Genomic DNA, 19110 nt, shown 5'->3' with positions numbered 1-19110 from the left:
GAGTCTCGAGAGGCACTTTATAATAGAAAAAAGACAGTGCAAACATGTATATGTCGCTTACAGTTTATTATGCCTATGCAGCTCGTTTATTTTGACAGAGTTAAAAAAAATTCACTAGTATTATTATATTAAATTAGCGGACGTGCAGCTGGACAAGCCCTGGCTCCACGATGACCACTTCTTACAAGAGGCGCCACCGCCTGGGAAAATGCGTATTGCACACCTGGTATTAGAAAAAAATAATTGGGAAGGGGGGGCGCCCCCCTCTACCCCCCCCCCCCCCCCCCCCCCTCTACCCCCCCCCCCCCCCCTGCGACGTCACTGACCACGCCCCCTAATATGTCCCACCCACCGCTGGAACCAAAGTTCCGCCACTGATCGCAAGTATTTATATAATGTATTATACTTGTCCTAATACTAACCTACACTGTAGCACTCAACACTTTGATGAACATTGTTACTCAGCTGATAGAGTTGTGCCCTATACCTATATAAAAGAGTGCTGTGATAAGTGTGCTAATTTACCTAAGGGTAAATTAGCTGTACCCGCTGCTATTCTCTGGTTCTGCTAACCCCGTCATATTCTGGGGAGGATATTAGTATCGGCCTCATGGCTCATGTGTTTTAACCAATAAATCTTGTATCTTTTGTAACCTGGTTGTGCTGTTGAATCATTGACAGGCTTTGGCAAAAAGAGCAGCTTCCCCTGCTAATGAGCAGTTTCTCCTGCTCATAGTATAACTCACGTTTTACGACCAACAGCGCATCTTGAAAGGCATGTTAATAAATTTGTTTATCTGGCTTAATGCCGCGGATTCAAGCCACGTAATAACAAAGCGCAACATTAAAATAAGGACAGCTGTTTACAAGTGGATGTTTAATGACAATAAAGCATAACAATGGCTGAAATGAAACCCAACGTTAAACGTGAAATGCCTGTATATAAAATGCTGACGAAATATAATACCTAAGTTGTTTGTTATTTTCTTTGAGTTTCCCTGTTGAATGAATTTACTTGCTTATGGCATTAGGTTGCAATAAATCCACTCGAACGAAATTCGTTTGCTCATAAAATTTGTGACATGTGTTTTAATGTTGTTTAATGACAATACACCCGAGTCCCGACTCACGTTTTATGATGAAGGTATTTTTAATATAGACACTGCATTTGTCACAAGTTAAGTTGCTATAACTTATAACGTTAAGATAAGTGTATTAACATTTTCGTTCTCTCTGCTAAGAAAGGAGAGCTTGTGTCCTTGTGTGTGTTTTTAACACCTCGTTAAGTACCTGTGATTAATGCATGAAGCACGCACAGACAAACCATGTAGCGTAAGCCCTCGCCTGTAGTCTTTCCACAGTATTGAGACACAATACTGTCGGACAATCTAACAATAATTAACTCATTTACAAGTTGTATTAAAGTTTGCAAATAAGGGAACAGAGCAATGACATTTCAAAGCAGTCAAAAAAGATTTTCTGAAGTGCAAGACATTTTCGCATTTTCTGACGCTTGTATCTCGCCGCACTAAGTCGGGTTTGGTGACGCCGAGTCACATTTATCCAATTCTTCCCTCCCCTGTCTTGAACATTGCTAGACTATGCCTCCCACAGGTCGGTTGTAGTGAGGACAGAAGCCTTGCATCACGCGTCCAGCGTGAATATTAAAGGCAACCAACTTGTGTTCAGCTTTTCTCTGATTGGCCACGACCCCCCGCCCCCTTTTGCAGCAGAGGTCCCTGCAAGGTCCCAAATTAAATGAATGAAGCGCGCAGCGAACGCGGCAGCAGAGTGTATAATGTTATTTCGCAGAGTGTATAATGTTATTTCGCGGAGCATAATGTATAATGTTATTTCGCCCGTTTGTAACGTCATAACATCAGTGGAGGCCATTTCGCCCGCTGGAGGCTGCTGACTGATTAATACGCAGCTCTCTTTATTTCGCGGAGCATAATGTATAATGTTATTTCGCGTTTGTAACGTCTGATGCTGACTGATTAATAATAAGCTCTCTTTATATCTCCAGTGATAAAACCCAGTGCTCTATGATACACAGCGTGGATGGGCTTTCAGAGCATAATGTATAATGTTATTTCGCGTTTGTAACGTCTGATGCTGACTGATTAATAATAAGCTCTCTTTATATCTCTAGTGATCAAACCCAGTGCTCTATGATACACAGCGTGGATGGGCTTTCAGAGCATAATGTATAATGTTATTTCGCGTTTGTAACGTCTGATGCTGACTGATTAATAATAAGCTCTCTTTATATCTCCAGTGATAAAACCCAGTGCTCTATGATACACAGCGTGGATGGGCTTTCAGAGCATAATGTATAATGTTATTTCGCGTTTGTAACGTCTGATGCTGACTGATTAATAATAAGCTCTCTTTATATCTCCAGTGATAAAACCCAGTGCTCTATGATACACAGCGTGGATGGGCTTTCAGGTGGAGGGAGGCGCATGCATGTACATAATTTCACCATAATCAAATACAGACATAATTGTGGATTATTGTACAATGGTCTTCTTACTGGCAGCAGAAAAGCATGATTTGTTTCTGGAGGCTGCTGACTGATTAATACGCAGCTCTCTTTATTTCGCGGAGCATAATGTATAATTAACCAACAACATTAACCAACAACGAGGCACAACGAGGCATTGAGGCATGAACCAACGAGCACCTCTCAGTCAGAGCACCTGGGGGAGCCTCTCTGCCGCAGGGCGTGTGCTAGGGCGGTCACGTGGCCGTGCGGCCAATCAGGGAAACGCTGAACGAAAAGCTGAACACAAGTTGGTTGCCTTTAATATTCATGCGTCCCCTCCGGTACACGAGGAGGCAGCCTGTCGCATCTTTTCACCACAGCAGCTCGAACTCTCAGTGGCGAGGAGTAACGCATGGGAGGCTCATGCTGCCCCCGCTACTTCCTGCTTCCGCCGCACCGGCGTCACCAAACCGACCTGTAGGAGTCGCTGTCCACAACGTCAAATCCCCACCCACCGGCTTTCCCACCCTCTAACACTTGCCAATTGTGTTAGTATGAACGACCGGCCAGCCGGTAGCAACGGCGAGAGCTGGGCTCGAACCCAGCGTCTCCTGCGTTAGAGGCGAGCGCCTTGCCCACTGCGCCAATCAGCCACCCTTGGTTGTGGCTTTTTAAAATAGTGGTTAGCTTTAGAGATAAATGGTTATGATCACTGGAGCACTAGTGTTGGGTGAAACAGATACTAGCCACAGATTCAGGGTCAGAAATAAAACTCTTGACTTGACTTGAGTTATTTTCCCATTGTACGAATTGTTAAGCTTATGGAATGTAAGGGAAATCTGATCCTAGGTCTGCGACTAAAGCCTGGGGCCCCGTTCCCCGTACCTGGATAACTGAGTTAGCCGGATAACTTTCGGTGAAGTCTGACTTAAGCCGGACTTTCCGGCTCCCCGTACCTGGATTGTCCAGATCACCATGACAACAGATCCAAAAGTTTGAGCCTGGTCGAAAGCAGGGTTTAAGTTCAAGTTAGCCGGATCAACCATCGCCACGCCCCCGCAAAGAAGTGACAGCCCGTTTCCTGAAATTATTCCCACAGTCTACTCTACGATCTGCATTATACCATTCTGAATTACGTTTTTGTGCTCCATTCTTCCAGAGGGGGCTTTTGAAATGTAAAATAGACCCAAAATGCTGATACTAAATTCACTTTGTCCTAAATAATGCACGTTATATATACCGTGGCGCTCGCTCGGTGCGATGTACACATTTATGTGGTTATTTTAATTGTAACTGGGATTAAGATGTCTGATGAGATGCGCTGTTTGACGGATTTGAGAAATTGAATGAGCCGTTGACGTCACATTAATGAATGAGGATAAAGAAATAAAACTTCATTCAAAATAAAGAATATTCTAAACACGGTCTCTCGTTCATTAATGTATAAACAATGAATTTATCCCATCTGGCACAGTGGCTCAGCGGTAGTGCTCAAGCCTGCCAACCCAGCGACCGGTGTTCGAAACCCTGTGTTTCCAATATAATTTTTTTGAATATAATATTAATGATTATACGCCAAAGTAGCCTGGTTTTAAGTTAAAATATTATAAATCTACATGCATTGAGGATGTCATTCTTTATATAGCTCTCAACGTGCACCAAATTGAATTATTCCTATATTGCAAAAAGAAGGAAAAGACTAGGGTTTCGAACCCCGGTCGTCTGCGTGAAAGTCAAAAGAACAACCCGTTAGACCACAGTGGAGATAAGTAAAAGATCGACCACACATCAATCAATGGGTAAGAGAGCCGTATCGTAATTCTGTATAACAGTTTAACTAATTATTTTCGCTAGCAAGATCTCATTTGATTATTCAATCCAGCAGGCAAGTTTAAAGAAATATAATCTGATTGATTGAGGTAATGAGGCACTTAAAATTAGCCTATAGATAACGCATTTAACTTGTCGGCGAGGCGATTGAGCCGTATTGCAATCTGTCAATAAAGTTTTAAATCAATTAATCAATCAATGCCGTTAGAGAATCAGGATCTCTGCCATCGATACGTGCTGGCTTTTCAACTGAAGCGGCCGCGCGCATTTAGCCTGGGTCTCAAGTCTGAATCGAGTTAACGAGACTGAATCCACCTTCGAGGAACAGGAAAATCCCGGCTTCAAACATCGGGTTAACTGAATCTGGATAATGACATCTTGATCGACTTAGTTGAACCAGGTACGGGGAACGGGGCCCAGGAGTCTACGCTGTGGTGACGTCAGTCAGCAGCGCCAAAGTGAGTGTAGTTCCTCAGTGAACAAAAACATAAACGTTGTTATTTGTCTACCTTTACGATTAATTGCGAATATTTTCATGTTGAGCTATAGATTGTGGATGAATATGCACAGAAAGGTACACCATGCAAATGTCCATGCTTTATTTGTTTTAAACGAGACGATTTAGAAATGGGCAATGGGGAAATACATTGTGTTGGACAGAGGGTGGAACACGAAAAAACTAAAATTACCTAACCACTACACCTCACTATTTGATCGGAAGCCAAAGGAGGTCGTGGAGGACAGGGGTGATGTGATCAGAGCGACGGGTGTAGGTGAGCATTCGGGCAGCAGAGTTTTGGACATATTGGAGTTTATTGAGGATAGTGTTTACACATTGGGTGATGTAACAAGATTCAAGATTTAGTTTATTGTCATTTCTTTGTGTACTTCCATACATAGAAAATGAAATACTGTTCTTCCCAAACCCAGAGCAGTGCAACAAGAAAGGTTCAAATAGAAACAAAAATGTATATTATTCATATAAAATATCTAAAAGTCAACCTGTTCCACTCGACGGGGTCGGTACCGACCCCTTTTGACCTTATTAAATTATATGCATATTTTTATGAAGATGCAAAATAATTTGTGATTTTAAAATCAACCGTTTTCAAGTATTATCATCACTACTATGTCACAAATACATGTAGAATGTAAAACGTTAGGTTGGCAATAGTTTAGCAATAGGTTAAAAGTGTACTTATATCATTTTAAGTTTTCTATTTGCGATCGCCAATTTGACCCGGAACCGGAAATGGAAATGTTGAACCATGGGAATTGAAGCTTTTTTGTGGCCATTTTGTAGAGGACATCGCTAGCTATCTGCCAGCGTTGGAATTTCTCCGATCTACACTTCCTGGCAAGTTCTATGGGGGTTCAAAGTTCAGTGTTCTGAATGAATTATGTCAATAATTGTTATGATTCGCGATAATAAGCTACAAAAGGTAACGTTTTTGACAAATATTGAAACGCAGTCCGTTTCCCCACACTATTGTTACCATGTAGGAAGAATTAGATCTGAAATTAGTTTCAAAATGGTTATACTGTGGGGGAAATAAAATAGTACAGTCGATTACAGTAAATATCAGTATCTGTTATTATGCACGCCTGGTGATACTATATCCAAATTGAACTCGGCCATTTGAAAGATACTATATGTATATATATATAAATGTGCGAATTGGCTATAATAAGGTAATGTATAAGCATATATTCTATATTCTATAATAATATTTCAAATTGCATTGGTCCGGATGGGAGAATTCAGTACTGTATATACAGAACCTTCAGTTTGATCATCTTCCCTTTATTAGTTTCCTTAGATCTTTTGTACACATGATCTCAAGAGGGTACTGAATGAGCTCAGTGGCAGTTTTTTTAAGTTTGGTCATTATTATCATGGTTTTATTCACTGTGAAAGATGAAAAGAAAAATCATAATTCATATTTTCCTTTGTTTCATCACAATTTAAGCAAGCCTAGTAATAGACACAATATTTCTGATACTGAGAATACATTCATTGAGGTCCATAGATGTTCCTAGATACCAAGAATATGCAAATAGCCCTTGTAGAAGTGGAGCAATATTCCATTTACCTAGGTATACATTTTATGCAGATTTTCACCTGGGGTGGAACAGAAACGGTTTGAAAAACAAATAAGTCAACATATAAGACACTCAATCAATGGTTAAATAAAACATATAAGTCAACATATAAGACACTCAATCAATGATTAAATAAAATCAGTTAGCAGCATGACAGTTGCAGCACAGTTAATCAATAAATATAAAGTTGCATTCAAGATATTTCCCCCCTGTGATTGTCTGTTTTTAGGAGTCTGGTCATCAAGTGCAGCAGCTACAGACAAGCTCATTGGTGGAGCCATGAGATCAACAGGCTGGCGGCACCGTGTGACTTCCTCACCGTGCAGCGCTTTGACGGCTTCGCCCCGCCCCGCCCGGACACACTCACTAAGTGGTCAGATGTTGTCCCTGTCTATATCAGTCCAATTCTGTCTGTCTATCTGTCTGTCTGTCTGTCACTAATGTTGCTGTTCCTTGTTTGTGTGTATCAGGTATGTAAATGGCAGTGGCTACTTTGCAGACCTGGCTGATGCTCTTGAGCAGGCTAAGGAGGAGATCTTCATCACTGACTGGTGGTGAGTGTAGATCTCCATTAAGCATTCTGCTGTCGAAGAGGAGGCTTCAAAGTTCAAGTAGCTTTATTGATATACCGTATTGTCCCGAATATAAAACGCCTGAAAAAGATGTGTCATCTTATTTTCAGGGTCTAGACTTGTAAATAGACGGAGCGTAGGTAGACGGAGCGGGGAACTGGGCGAGCCCACCTGTCAAACCAAAACCAAACCAGTACGGAGGTCTCACCCTGCCCCCCCCTGTGCACCGTCAAGTTCCCAACTTGCCTCTCCCGACAGTCTCCCCCCGCGCACACCAGTGGCGCATTGATCAACGACACTTCGAACCCATGATTACAATGTGTTTTATTGTCATTCTTTTCAAATGAAATTATTTTCTTTATAAAAACAAGATTTGGTCTTCAAATATGTATTTTTCCTAAAACGAGTCTTGAAACACAGGGGTCATCTTATAATCAGCCTCGTCTTATATTCGGGACAATACGGTAGCCTACAGTTCTTTCTTTATTTTTATTTTTATTTTTTTAAACAACAACAAAAGACTTTTGCTTGGATGTTTTTATCCCCCATTTTGTTCTGTATCACACTAGCTCCCGCTCTGCGTCTGTTGCATATATCTCGCTTCAGCATATATACACTGAATACATTTCAAAATGTACCTTTAAATGCCAGCATTCATCTGGCCACACCCCCATCCGCTTACCTATATAAGCAGGGGTGGGGCCACACACTCATCTCCTTCTCAAATTTCATCACAAGCAACGTGTTGCTATATGCCCACTTGACGTGGAGAAAAATATTTACTCTGAGGAAAGGAAGAACAAGGAGATACGTTGACATCATATCTTTATTTTCTCTCTCACTATTTTCGAGAAAATATGGCGATATTGTCTTCGTACTGGAGTGTCTGGAAGATGATGATCATTCTAAAATCCTCCACCGGTTTTCGTATTGGGAGCATGCCGCTGCATGCCTCTCAACTGCAGTTCCTTGCTGTGTTGGTTGGGGTGAAACCTTTCAGGGCACAGCTGAACTGTAGGACGCGCCGCTGTTGTGAGAAGCGGTGGGTTTCAGGTTGGGTGAGTACTGTTTGCTGGCAGGCTCCACTTGTCTGTTAGTGCTATGGGGGCTAATTGACAATGTTTATGAAAACCGGCCCCAGGCTAGGGTCCTTTGTTCAGCCTCTTAGGCGACAGAAGACCTTGGTCTGAAGCCCATTATAGTTTTAACTAGTGGGCCGCGACCATTAACACTGGTGATCCCTGTGTTTTCTGGACGAGTGGATATCTCTTCTGTCACCGTGTAGCCCCTTCTTTCATATCCAAATGAGAGTATTCCTTCACGAGGAGATATGGGCATAGATGTTCGATAGCGGAAGATCTATGTTCAAGTCAGCTACACAGGCCAGTTTGGGTATTGTGCTGGCTCCGTCGGGTGTTGGTAAAATCACCGTTGTAAAGCTGTGTTGACATCTTGTTTCTCTTTTCTCTTAAAAAGTGAGGAGGGTTTTAGAACGGCGGCCTGTCTGGGTGAGTGTTATATCATTGTGTACAAGTTCAGGTGATAGCTGCTTAGCTTACGGTTAGCCAGTCAGCTGTTAGCTGCGGCGTTAGCCTGCTGTGATCACTGCGTGGCCTACATATGTTGGGCCTACTGTTAGCCAGTCAGCTGTTAGCTGCGGCGCTAGCTTGCTGTGATCAGTAGGAAACGTTAGCTTGCTGCTATCGGCCAAGGCCCAGCGCGGGGTAGCTCCGGCTCCTCGCGCGCCGCCGCGAGCTCCCCTCTGGTCGCGTGCGCCGTTCGCTCGGCGTCTCGCGGGCAGGGGCAGTAGCGACCGACGGTTGGAGCGGCCGTTAGCTTAATGCTACTCTGTTGAACGTGCTTTGATTATAACATGTTTAAACACTCTTGACTACGACGTCATCTTTGACAGAGGATGTTCGTCGAACCTGCCCTGGGCCAGGACGGCAAAGCCTGCGTCAACAAAGGGGACCGTAGCGACGGGTTGGAGCGGCGACGCTGCCCAGGTCGAACAACACAGGACGGCTGTGTTTTCTACGGGGCCTTGAGACTGCACTTCGTTGATCTACGCTCCGGGTAGGACAAGGTTTGGCCAGACCTTATACACGTCTTCTGGCTTTACCTTCTAAATGTTTTGTGAATAACGCTGTTTTCCAAAAACGTGTGTTGCTGCAATACATTTAGGATACGACGCGAGTTTTGTGTGAATTGTCTTGTCACTGGTAATTAGCTTCTCCGTGCAAATCGGGTTGTTGTTACAGATGTGAAAATGATCTGGTTGTTGTGTGAGAAACATCATGTGTGTTTATATGTACCGTGTACTCACAACTAAGGGGTAACTAACCTATGAAGCTATGCTTAGTGACAAATGAGTAAAGAATATTCTTTTCTCAGCCTGTGATGACAATGAACAGTGTGTTCACATAGTAACAGGTTTTCCTGTTTTAACTGGCCGTATTAAGGGTAAAGTAGGAGGATTGTGTTTTTCCCCACGGTTCCCTGGGGACTTCTTCATCCTCCTATCAGACATGTTGTTGCACTACATTGTGTCTTTGTGTGGTAGGGATGCGATGTAACCCTTAGCTTGATTGCTGAGGTTGTGCTAAGACTGCTGGAGAAACTTTATTTTCCTAAAAGAAAAGATTGTTTGGTCGCTTTCGTGTGTGCTTAGCAAGGCCTGTGGCCGATACTAATCGAGAATTGTGTATTCTCTCATTATGAAAAACGGCGTTCCTCTGTAGAGTGTTTTTGCCATTTTTTGTAGGTGATGATGGGTTGTGTGTGTCATGTGACCTACAACTGGGTTGGACTGGCCACAGAAGCACATGTGTAAGTTTGGACCGGGGCTCTTAGAGAGCCCTCTCTATTCTGTGTTTTTTCCTTAGTAAAAATCAGATAGCAGGTTAGCTCATGCGCTGTGTGAAGCTGTCAAACGCTTCATAGAGCTGACTATGACTGTGTCATACTCTCTTTTTGTCATTACATCGTATCATGGGTGTGGGGTCGTAAAGGGGTGAACTGGTAACCTTTCCTCTCCCCCTTTTTTCTGTTGGTCAGGGGTACACCCCCTGTCCTTCAAGGTTCCTGTCACGTTGCGGTTCGGCACGTTACGGGGTGAGGGGGGGGGGGGGGGGGGGAGTTTCCTGGTCCCACGGCCTGGAATATTGGGCGTGTGCACCGCAGAAATTCCCCCGCCATAGGGACGTCACCGTGCGCGTCTCTGTTGGTAGGACTTCCGTGTGCTGTTCAGGTCCATGTGATGGATCTGTTTTTCGGGGGGTGGTCAGGGCTCCTCCTCACCAAGCGCCTATTCGGGCCTTCTGTGAGTTCGGACTCCTCCTTCCATGTGAGGGAGCCTCCTTCAGAGTACAGAGCCTCCTCCTCAGATTGTCAAGGTGAGTGGACCCTCTAGAAGGTGTCCTATTCTATTGTGTATATATTCGATTCAATTCGATTATTGAGTGTGTATGGGTTCAGTGCCTCTTCCCCGGAGAGCCCTAAAACCAATTTTTTACATGGCTCAAGGTGCAATATATTCTTTTCAATCTGTACAGCTCGCGTGGGAAGTCTCTCTGGGGATTCCCGTCTCCTTCCTATGGGAGGGTGGTGGGATGTAAAAATGTGAAAAAATGTTGCCCCCGGCTGTGTAGACTGGGATACATACTGTTGGTGCTTCCTTCTTTTCTATTAAAAAAGAGTTGGAGTTAGGAAGTGTCACACCCCTCTTGTCGTTCCCCTGGGCGCCTTGGGGATTCAATGACAGGTCTAAATAGCCTGTTCATTGATGTGGGTGTGTCCCGACGCACGTATAGTGCTAGCTCGCTGTAAACAGGCGACTGACTGGCACGCCTTGGTTGCTTGAGGTTAAAACGGCGTTTTTATAAAGCAACTGGGATGGAGGTTTTTCCTCTTCCGACGACCACATCCCACGACCTGGATTGGTTATCGACGGATTCTCGTTCATGTCTGGGGGATGATGACGGAATGGATCTGAACATATGTAGAGGGGTCTCACGCCCTGGGGGTGGGCCACCGGGCGCAGTTCGCCCGAACGTCTGGGTGGCGCCTTCTTTTCATGTTAAGATCAACACGCATATCTGCCCTTTCTCCTGGAGTAGGCATGTCGGCGTGGTTAGGGCACGGGACTGGTTCTGGTCACGCTGGTCCGGATCAGTTGAACCCGTTGTCCGCCGGGGATGCAGATCTGCTGTTCTGGTACCCTGAGGGACTTGGGCTTTTTTCAGGGGGAAAAATGCCAGGTTGGTCCGGGTGTCACAGGGTTGAGCACTATGGAGACCCTGGTTGGGTACGTTTTTTACTCAGCACTGTCGTAATGGCTTACGGCCATGCCAACCTGTACACGCTCGATCTCGTCAGATCTTGGCCGCTACACAGGTTGGTCCTGGTTAGTACTTGGTTGGGAGACCGCCTGGGAATACCAAGTACGGTGTGCTTAGGGGCAGGTTCTCCATTATTTTTCGCTCCTCTCTCTCGCATGGCGAAGAGGGGCCTGTTGGGGTGGTCTTTGACCTCCTCTGGTGACCCTGTGCTTCCCGTATCGCCAGGCCCGGTCCGAAGTAATGTTTCGTCGACCCGTAGGCCTGGGTTAACCCTTTTTTGAAAACTGAAACACTTGTACTGCGGTATAGCCGGTGTATACCCGCAGGTGTGTTTTGGAGTTTTTTCTTGAGGGGTTATAGGAACAACCACCGCATTGGGTAACACCAAGGTGGTTGATTCCCTGGTGTGTGGGAGCAGTGTCAACTCCCGGGTTCACCGGTTGAGGGTGCCCCTGCACGTTCATGACGTCTGCCAATCGTGTCAGCCTTCTCTGCCTCAACCCCTCTGGGTGGGGGTTTTTAAATGGAGGCTTGGTCATGCAACAACGCCAGCATACGCCCCTTCCGCCGGGCGGCTGTGTTCAGCTGTCCCCTCTGGCGTCTGTCTCGTCCGCAGTCTCCAGGCTAGGGTTAACAGCCTGTTGCCTGGTTTTTCCCCGGTGCGCTGCCTGCTTCCGTTGGTTAACCTTTTTTGTGTGCTTACGGCCATGCTGACTGCCTGTTCTGCAGGGTCAGTGTGCCAGGCGGTGTACTATTGGGGGGACAGGGCCCGCTCGGCTGAGGGGCCTTTGTCCGAATACGCTGGCGATGTGGGGGGCGGGGTCACTAAGTGCCCACCTGGTGGGGTCTTGATGCTGGCATCATGGACTTCTCCGGGCCCCCGTTCCAGGGGGTCCAGTCCCTTTGGTGGGTCTGGGTCTTCCTTCGCGCTCCGCTGCTACGGCCTTGCCACGGGGTTGGGTTTGCCCTTGACCCCGTGATTCTGGGGGCAGTAACGAGGTTGTTTCCTCCGTTCGTTCCCGGGTGGCATGCGGGTTGTGCGTGTGTGTAGTCGTGGGGTCAAGCCACGCTCTGCTCACCCTGTGCGTTGAGTTGCTTGAGTGCCTCTTCGCACGGTCGGGTCCGTCGCCCTCCCGTGAAGCCACCAATAGGGGGGGTGCCCTCCATTAGGGTGGGTCGGGGGGGCTCGGCCCTCCCTGATCTGATGGCTGTGGGGGGCCTCAGCGGGGTGTATTTGTCGGGCTTCAAGCTCCCGCTCAGCTCCTATTATGCAACAGACGCAGAGCGGGAGCTAGTGTGATACAGAACGTTAGGTTATGACTATAACCAAGTTCTGTTAACACTAGTGGACGCTCTGCGTCTAGACGCCGCTGCGGCCCTTGATTTTTCATTGTGGTGAAATTTGTTGGGAAGGAGATGAGTGTGTGGCCCCACCCCTGCTTATATAGGTAAGCGGATGGGGGTGTGGCCAGATGAATGCTGGCATTTAAAGGTACATTTTGAAATGTATTCAGTGTATATATGCTGAAGCGAGATATATGCAACAGACGCAGAGCGTCCACTAGTGTTAACAGAACTTGGTTATAGTCATAACCTAACGTTTTGCATTCTGACAGGGAAGGGCACCCTGCACCCTGCTCTTGCAACACAACACTATTCACCCATTCACGTTTTGTTCCAGTCAGACCTTTGTCTGTGTCCTGTACACAGACTGAGCAATGTGTATAAATAGATTTGGCACCACCCTGTCCTCTGCACATCAACCGCCTGCACTGATTCCAATGGAGGCATGAAGGTTCAGACCATATATAGTTTACAGATGCTGAGTGTACGAAACATTAGGAATGCCCACTCTCTCTGTGAAGTCTTTGATTCATCTTAAAGGAACATGCCAACATTATGGGAGACACACTTACCGTCTTCTCCAGAGTCAGACAAGAAGATAGATAGCGATAGTGTTCAGTAGAAAACTAGCCTAGCTTAGCACAAATTAATGGAAGCATATATGGACCACTAGTCTAGCCTTTGGCCAAAAATACCTCTCCCAGAGTTTTAAGCTAGGCTAGTGGTCTGTATCCGCTTCCAGTCATTTGTGCTAAGCTAGGCTAGCTTGCAGCCAGATAACTTTCTACTGAATGCACAGAGAGGAAATTGATATCTATCTTCTTCTCTGACTCTGGAGAAGACATAATGCTGGCGTGTTCCCTTAAGAAAGAGAAACGGCTGCACATAGCATGCATAGCGAAGCCATATCAGCTGCCTTTGCAGAATGTCTATCAACAGGACAGTGTAAACATGCAGATATAAACTGCCACTGTGAAATGTTGTATGTTCACTTTAAAGGAGGACATGCATTGCTATTCCTTGCACTATTTTGGGCAACATTACACAATTCCTGTGAGTCTATTGAAGACATCTGTAAGGTTTTTTTCAAATAAAATTCATTGTTTTATATTTCTAATCAAGTACTCTAAAGCATAATTTTTCAGCCTCAGGATTTCAGGCTGTTATTGGATGGGCTCCGCCCATAAGCGCTTTGACAGTCACCCACACAGTCTGCACTGGCACAGAGAGAGAGAGAGATAGAGGAGGGGGATACTAATTAATTTCACCACGGGGGGGGCATACCGTAATCCCACGGGACAATGCATTGGTAACTTGTTTCAAATGACAATATACAGTATACCCCTGTGATTATTATTGCACGGATCTGAATATGGGAGTGCGTGTGGGAGCATGCGCAAAGATATTTTGACAGTGATATGCGAGTGTTCCTGACTGCGAGGGAGAGAGAGAGAGAGATAGAGAGGGAGAAAGGGAGAGAGAGAGATAGAGAGAGAGGGACACACGGAGCATTTACACACAACCTGTGTAAATGCTCCGTGTGTGTGTGAGAGAAGACCCATCCCCGCAGTGCACCCACACACATTTTTACACACACTCCTGCGCGCGGTCGGTCCTGCGTGGTCCCTCTCTCTCTCTATCTCTCTCTCTCCCTCTCTATCTCTCTCTCTCCCTCTCGCTCGCTCGTTCTCTGCCGGACTCGGCACTCTGTTTGAGGAAGTAATCCACTCGCTGTTGAGCGAATTGTGGGTGGTGACTACAACCACAGAGCCAATCAGATCACAATCAGCTCCTTGCTACGTCGCATTGCGAGTCAAATCAGAACGGCTTAGTTGAGTGAGGGAAGATCTTGTGAACTCGAGACTAGACTGATGAGTCAATATGATAATTACGACACAGACCACATTGATATAATCCCCCATTGCTAAGAAACAATGCTAAACACTGGAAAAGGCCATTTATAATGCATGGGACCTTTAAAAAATTTGTTTTACATTTACATTTAGTCATTTAGCTGACGCTTTTATCCAAAGCGACTTACAAGTTCTGTACGACAAGTCATCAGGAAGGGTACAACTCTTATCAGCTGAGTAACAATGTTCATCAAAGTGTTGCGTGTTACAGTGTAGGTTAGTTTATTAGGACAAGTGCATGACAGTAAGGTCGCTTTCACACAGGGGCTGTTTGGTCCGGACTTTCGGACCAGAATTCGATAGTCCGGTTTTTCGGGTTTGTGTGAATGCGCGTCGAACTCGGTCCGCGGACCAAGCAGGCGAACTCTGGTCCGCCTGAAAACGTAGGTCTCGGTTCGGCTTCATCGAACCAAACGCGCACCAAATGTAGGAAGTGCTTATTATTACCACTGCTCGCAGCATTCACTGCAATTCTGCAAAACAAGCACACTGCATATATCTCTCTATCTATATATCTATATACTGTGCATCTTGGGAAGAAGGAAGAAAAAACGCGGCTTATTATTATTACCGAGGTGCACGGCATTCACTGCAAATAAAAACAACTCATAAAAACAACGTGGTGTACAAGTTGTTTAGCGAGAGGATGGTGGTAACATTATTACCACTGCTCGCAGCATTCAATGCAAAACAAGCATACTGCATCTATCTCTCTATCTATCTATCTATCTATATATCTATATATCTATATATCTAACTGTGCATCTTGGGAAGAAGGAAGAAAAAACGCGGCTTATTATATTGTTATTATTATATATATATAACAACGTGGTGTACAAGTTGTTTAGCGAGAGGATGGTGGTAATCGGCTTCAATAGAACAACTCGTCTCCGCTGATCTGAGGGCTCGCAGTCGACACACACACACGCGTGCGCGCGCGCGCGCGCACACACGGGCTCGCAGCCACACACATAGACGAGCGCCCTTTTCGACCGCGTGACATTGTTCAGATAGTTTGGTGCGCCTCACAGATTTTAGTGTGAACGCAGGCGAACCAAATGAAGAATGCAACAATGTTGCAACTTCACCACCAGAACCGCACCGAGTCCACCAAAACTATATGTGAAAGCGACCTAAGGTTAGTTAGGGTTAGAGTTCTTTTTTTTCTTCTTTTTTTTTATATTATTATTTCAGATAATGGTTGAAGAAGTGCGTCTTAAGTCGACGGCGGAAGATTGGACGGGTTTCGGCTGTCCTAACTGGGGTGGGTAGTTCATTCCACCATTGTGGGGCAAGGACTGAGAATAGGCGGCATCTCTTTGATGACCCTCCCGGGGCTTGGATAGGAGTAGGTCTGAGGCGACCAGAAGATGCAGAGCGTAGGGGTCTTGAGGGTGTGTAGTTAGAGACCATTGACCGGAGGTAGGCGGGAGCGGTTCCCTTTGCCGCACGGTATGCTAGGTCGAGGGCCTTGAAGCGGATACGTGCAGCAATGGGGAGCCAGTGCAGGTCCCTAAGAAGTGGGGTGACATGGGCCGACTTCGGTAGGTTTGAGAACAGGCGGGCCGCTGCGTTCTGAATGAGTTGAAGAGGCTTGGTGGCAGTGGCCAGGAGGCCAGCGAGCAGTGCGTTGCAGTAGTCGAGGCGGGAGATGACTGTTGATTGGACGAGGAGTTGGGTGGCTTCTTTTGTTAGGAAGGGGCGGATCCTTCTGACGTTGCTCAGGAGGAATCTGCAGGTTTTGGTTATCGCTGCGATGTGAGCAGAGAAGTTTAACTGGTCGTCGAGGACAACACCAAGGTTCTTGGCGGTCGGGGACGCGGTCACAGCTGCATTCTCGACTGTGATGGAGAGGTCGGTCAGGGGGGAGGATTTGGCCGGCAGGTGGAGCGATTCTGTTTTGCTTAGGTTCAGTTTGAGGTGGTTGGTCGTCATCCAAACACCGCCACGTATTCATATACTTTAAAGCGTTGGCCTTTCAACCACACAGTAAACAGCGCCCTCTGGCGCTGATTGAGTTAAAGGATGTTTCCATAATTTATTATGGTTTACACATTTATTTTCCACAGTTTACTTGCATGTCAGTATTTGTATTGGTGTCACTTCATTCAAATGGTCAAAAAAGGGTATCTTGTTTATTTTTACTCAAATGTAAGAATCTTCATTGTGGTTTGTAAAATGGAAAAATTCTATAAAAATATTATTATATTTAAAATACTTTCTAATTTATGTTAAATTATTATCCATAACACTAGATGGTACACTCTTCCTCCCTCTCAGGCTCAGCCCAGAAGTCTTCCTCAAGAGACCAGCTACCGATACATATTGGCGCCTGGATGAGATCCTCAAACGCAAAGCAGTAGATAATTCACTCAATCTTTTTCAACTACATTTCTTTGCAAATTTGCAAAGATTTAGAAAATGATCCATTTACTTTTCTTGTCCTTTTTTATTTCCTTTTTTTTAATAAACATCTGTATTTTCTAACCTTTTTCTGTGTGCAGGAACAAGGGGTCAAGGTGTGTGTGCTGCTTTACAAAGAGGTGGAACTAGCACTGGGTATCAACAGTGCTTACAGCAAGAGGTCTCTGATGAACATGCATCCCAACATCAAGGTCTCAGTTTTTCTATGCTACACTCTTTTTAAAAGCTTTCTTTAACAATATCTTATTCATCTTTTTAATTGGACTGCATTTATTTAGCACTTTTATCCAAAGCGCTACCTCCTGAGCCACTGTTGCCCCCTTTTACATCCAGTAAAAGATGGATACATTATAAAATCCAAAGAAGAAAAAAAGAGAAGAGAGGAAAAATAAACAAATAAACTATTTAGTTTAACAACTGACACAATGAAATATATATTATATTTTTCAAAATATATATAGTTTATAAATAAATAAAACAAACATTTTGAAGAAAATCCACTCGGCTGAGTTGACTGATTGAAAATGAACTGACATCATCCTTCATCCTATAGGGGCGACAGTGGCTCAGGAGGTAGAGCAGTTGTCAAAATGTCCTTGAGCAAGACACTTAACCCCTAATTGCTCCTGATTAGGCAACCTGCTCCTTGCATGGTTGCCTCTGCCGTCTGTGTGTGAATGTGTGAGTGAATGGGTGAATGTGAGGAACAATTTTTTTTAAAGCACTTTGGATAAAAGTGCTTTATAAATGCACCATTTACCATTTTAATACTTCATCCTCATCCTTCATCTTCATCCTCATCCTACATCCTCCCATAGCATCAGTATTTGTATCTATATTTGTACTAGTGGTGGGACTCGATTAAACATTTTAATCGAATTAATTCGAGACTTTATAGTTAATCAATCGAAATTAATCACATTTTAATCGCATATCATATTTGATGCGAAAAGCAAACATTTTCAATTCAAATGAATTTTGGTATATGAGTGAATCAATGAATATACATTATACATACGTTTAAGCAGCAAAATCCTGTATTAGCTACTACACCGACCAACAGATCAATGCAATTTTTAACAAAGTGCAGCAATTTTAGGAATAATATATATATATAGCGCAAAGGACCTTTTGTAAACTCAAGCACTTTCGAGGTAAAAGTAAAACGCAGTATTTCAAGTACATTCCAGAACAGTTGACCATTGGGGAAAAAAACTCTTGATTGATCTCAATTTCTCTTATTTAATTTTTTTTATGAACAAACCAGACTAAGAAAAAAAGTTTTTTGCGATTTATTATACTTTATACTTATAGCACATGCATGAGTCTGGTCTCCTTTGAAAGGTAACATTCTTACACAATAAAGAAAAATCATGCGATTAAATGCATACATTTTTTTTAACTTTGACTTCTATCTGTAGTTAATTAATCAAAATGTATGCGATAAAGTCCCAGCCCTAATTTGTACATATCCCCTACCTACTCGTACTAGTTATGCTGCTGGCTTGTATGACTTACTACCATAGTATCTTTCTAGTATCTTTTGTATCACTGGACATATTAATACTAACAACACTGTACATACATCTGATTAGCACTATTACTCAGTAGTACTCATTTATATATTTTATATCTAGTTTAATCACCTGTACATTGTATTACTATTGCACTTTACTGTTGCATTTGCACTCTGGTTGGATGCCAAATTTATTTCCGTTGTACTGTACTGTATGATGACAATACATTTTAATCTAATCTAATCTAAAAAACGTCATCCTCCCATAGTATTTGACTTAATTTCATGTGTTTTCAAGTGTCATTTCTTCTTCTCTCTGATTGGTCCATCCTTAGGTGATGCGGCACCCAGACCATGTGTCGTCGGTGGTGTTCCTGTGGGCTCACCATGAGAAGATGGTGGCCATCGACCAATCGGTAGCCTTCATCGGGGGCCTTGACCTGGCATTCGGGAGGTGGGACGACAGCCGGTACCGATTAACTGACATAGCTCCCGCGGCAGGAGTCAACAACGTGTCGGAGTCAAAAGACGACACAGGGGTAAGTTGAGGATGTGGTTTGTTTGTGTGAGGATTCGCCTG

General features: G+C 44.5%; 1 protein-coding gene across 1 annotated transcript in view; it reads left to right on the top strand.

Annotated features, from left to right (window-relative positions):
• pld2 (phospholipase D2) overlaps positions 1-19110 on the top strand; it is a 171093-nt gene that overhangs the window by 92944 nt on the left and 59039 nt on the right. The window contains exons 9-13 of the mRNA XM_084319773.1: positions 6651-6794; positions 6892-6975; positions 16871-16949; positions 17095-17205; positions 18866-19069. Coding sequence (XP_084175899.1) covers positions 6651-6794; positions 6892-6975; positions 16871-16949; positions 17095-17205; positions 18866-19069 — 622 coding nt within the window. The remainder of the gene's footprint in view (positions 1-6650; positions 6795-6891; positions 6976-16870; positions 16950-17094; positions 17206-18865; positions 19070-19110) is intronic.

Source organism: Notolepis coatsorum (genome assembly GCF_963971535.1).
Source record: "Notolepis coatsorum genome assembly, chromosome: 8".
NCBI lineage: Eukaryota > Metazoa > Chordata > Actinopteri > Aulopiformes > Paralepididae > Notolepis > Notolepis coatsorum.
The sequence above is the reverse complement of the archived record's forward strand: the minus strand, read 5'-3'. Positions and strand labels throughout refer to the sequence as shown.